We start from the raw sequence: 2,669 nt of genomic DNA on the forward strand, positions 1-2,669 counted from the left end.
CATAAGCTGTGTAGTACTACACAGAGATGCTATCAGGGTCTTGAGTGCTGTGTAGCCATAATGTACTTTGTATGCATACCTGTGTATACTTACAGCACATGAGACTTTTAGCTTGTTGTCAGCATTATGTTGTTTCCCAGTACAAGCTCGGCTGGAATATTTGGGGCTATCTCAGTTATATCTGCTGTATTTTGAAATGATTATATACTCTATAATTTCCTTTTTCAATCTGAATTGAAATAATCCACTCAAAATAAAATGTTACTTTGTTGTTGGCTAGTTGGAAAATTGCAAAATAGAAATTATTACTTGGATATTTTTGCTTTGCAAAATCTGCGCTTTTCAAAATCTGCATTTAGTGTCAAAAAATTGATGGATTCCTAGCCAGCTGGAAATAAAACATTGAATAATAGAAAAATACTGAATATTTTTTGTGTGGTTGTTTTTGGGGGCTGGTTTGTTTCATTTCTTATTGTTTTAAGTCTTTTGGAAACCTTGAAGTTCCAAAGATGAGGTAATTGGTGAAAGTTATCAATAAAAACAAAGTAGAAGATACTTTCTTACCTGAAACTGCCTAGGAGGGAGTATAGAAATTAATGACTAAGTGTTGATAGTACAGCCCAGTTTACATACAAGTGACAACGCTGAATGATTTCTTTAGTAATCTGAAGGTCAGCCTTTCTTAAATGATATGAAAAGTTGTGGGAAAGCTCTCAAGAGATAAAGAACAGATTCTTTCCTACAAGGATTTTTTACAAATCCTCCTGTACTGATGCCATTGAAATCAAATCTCAAAATTCAGATGATATGACTTGTTTAGTTGAACTTGTTGGCCTAAAACAGGTATTAAAAGCTCTTTGATGTTGGCCGTGTGAATCATCCCTCGGTTTGGTGAAAACTGCTTGGACTCGGTGTCCTCCCAGTGAGTGTACAGTTTAGTTTTTTCTAAATCTTTGATTTTATACGTTCTCTAATTAACACGGTTTGATTTGCATTGTGAAGCAGTCTCAAGGAAAATTTCACAAAGAAATTAATATCCTCATGTTAGAGAGTCAGAGAAACTTATTCAAAAGTGGTGAGGAGATCATCTTTAGGAAAGGGAACTGAACCAGTAACAGAAGTCCTGTCTGTAATACTCCAGCTATGGCACTGATGTTTTCATGGAAGCACTACTCCACTGCGGTACAAGTGTGATTGTTCTCTTGTCGATTCACTGTTCTTTGCAGGCAAAGATGAAGCTATCACTGAAGTCACAGGAGAAGTCATAAGAAAATCTTTCTGGACCATAACTGACTTAATAAATGTATCAATTTGTTTATATTTAATATTTATAATATCACCCAAATTTTCTGAATAGTATTTAGAACAAAACCACCTTTTTTGGTCTAGGCCCTAGGAGAAACCTTTATCTAATCATATAAAGAGCATGTAAAATGTATGGTGACACATGACTTGGAGACACATATGTTCAGGATAGTCAGAAAACATGTTTTGCTGAAGTTTTATTACACGTGTGAGGTTGATTCTGGAAATAAAGGCATTTAAAACATACAAAGAGACATGATGATTACTGAGCTGCTGAAGAAAAGCAAAGGATGTAATCAAATAGATGTTTACCTGTATACATAGGAAAGTATTTCTTACAGAGAACTGAAGATGAAGAATTAATATGAAATCATTCCTTAGATGGGGTTAGTTACAATTTACTAAGGAAAAATCTATAGGTTGTGGCATAGCTAATATCATATTTCTATGTGGTTTGATGTCAGTATTAGAACTAACCGAAGCAGTTAGGTACAGACCTGTGAGAGGGGATGCCTTACAGTAGGATGACCGGTTAGTTAACTATACCTAGAGTCCACCCAGGTACCTTCAGTATGGAGATGTGATTGAGCTACTTTTTTGAGCAGATCCTCAACTGAAACAGAAGGCATAAAAAACCAAGTCAGTATCTGAATAATGTGCTTGACTAATTTTTCTCACCTTGGGAGCTGCTTGATGGGAAGCTCAGGTGTTCTTGCAAGGGGAGGCAGGGCTCTCTGAGATATGGATCAGACTGCTGGGGAGAATAATAAAGTTGGCCTTACCAGTGTCCATTGTCTGTGTTCCTGAGTAAGCACCCAGAGGGATACAACAACACTCCTAAGTGGCTTATTTCAGTGTTTCTTACTAATTTCAATTTCTAGGAAGAGTTTTATGGAAAAGAATTGATTTTGGCTGACCGAGAAACAGTGGAACAAGAAGCAGATAGCATTTTAAAAGAAGCTGATGTTTGTGATGTGGCATTTCTTGTTGTTGGTGATCCTTTTGGGTAAGACAAAGCAACATTTCAATTATTGCTGTAGCTTTATCACTCTTTTTGGAATAGGAAGAAGCCATAATCCATAACAGTAATTTGCTGATTTTCAGACCAGAAGCACTTTTTATATCTTAAAAGTATACGTGCTGTTGTCCACACTTTATCTTGCTTTCGAGTTCCCTTGCCCAGTTATCCCGTATAGATAAAAACGTGGACCCTTCAGGATGTATAAATCTTTCCTTCAGCAGTCACTTATCACTTCATTCTCCATGCTAACTTTTATAGAGAATATTTTGTTCCAGGTTTTATCTGCTAACAGAAGAAATTCTAGGATATCACAGAGTTAAGAAATGTGCTATGTTTTGAAAGA

General features: G+C 36.0%; 1 protein-coding gene across 1 annotated transcript in view; it reads left to right on the top strand.

The window, feature by feature from the left end:
- Positions 1-2,186: 2,186 nt before the first annotated feature.
- The window catches only part of DPH5 (diphthamide biosynthesis 5), a gene marked incomplete at its 5' end in the record, with an annotated part of 18,017 nt that continues 17,534 nt past the window's right edge, over positions 2,187-2,669 (top strand). Inside the window, one exon of the mRNA XM_010189250.1 lies at positions 2,187-2,311. Within this exon, the coding sequence (XP_010187552.1) occupies positions 2,187-2,311 (125 nt within the window). The remainder of the gene's footprint in view (positions 2,312-2,669) is intronic.

The sequence above is a fragment of the Mesitornis unicolor genome, unplaced genomic scaffold (assembly GCF_000695765.1).
Source record: "Mesitornis unicolor isolate BGI_N332 unplaced genomic scaffold, ASM69576v1 scaffold24207, whole genome shotgun sequence".
NCBI lineage: Eukaryota > Metazoa > Chordata > Aves > Mesitornithiformes > Mesitornithidae > Mesitornis > Mesitornis unicolor.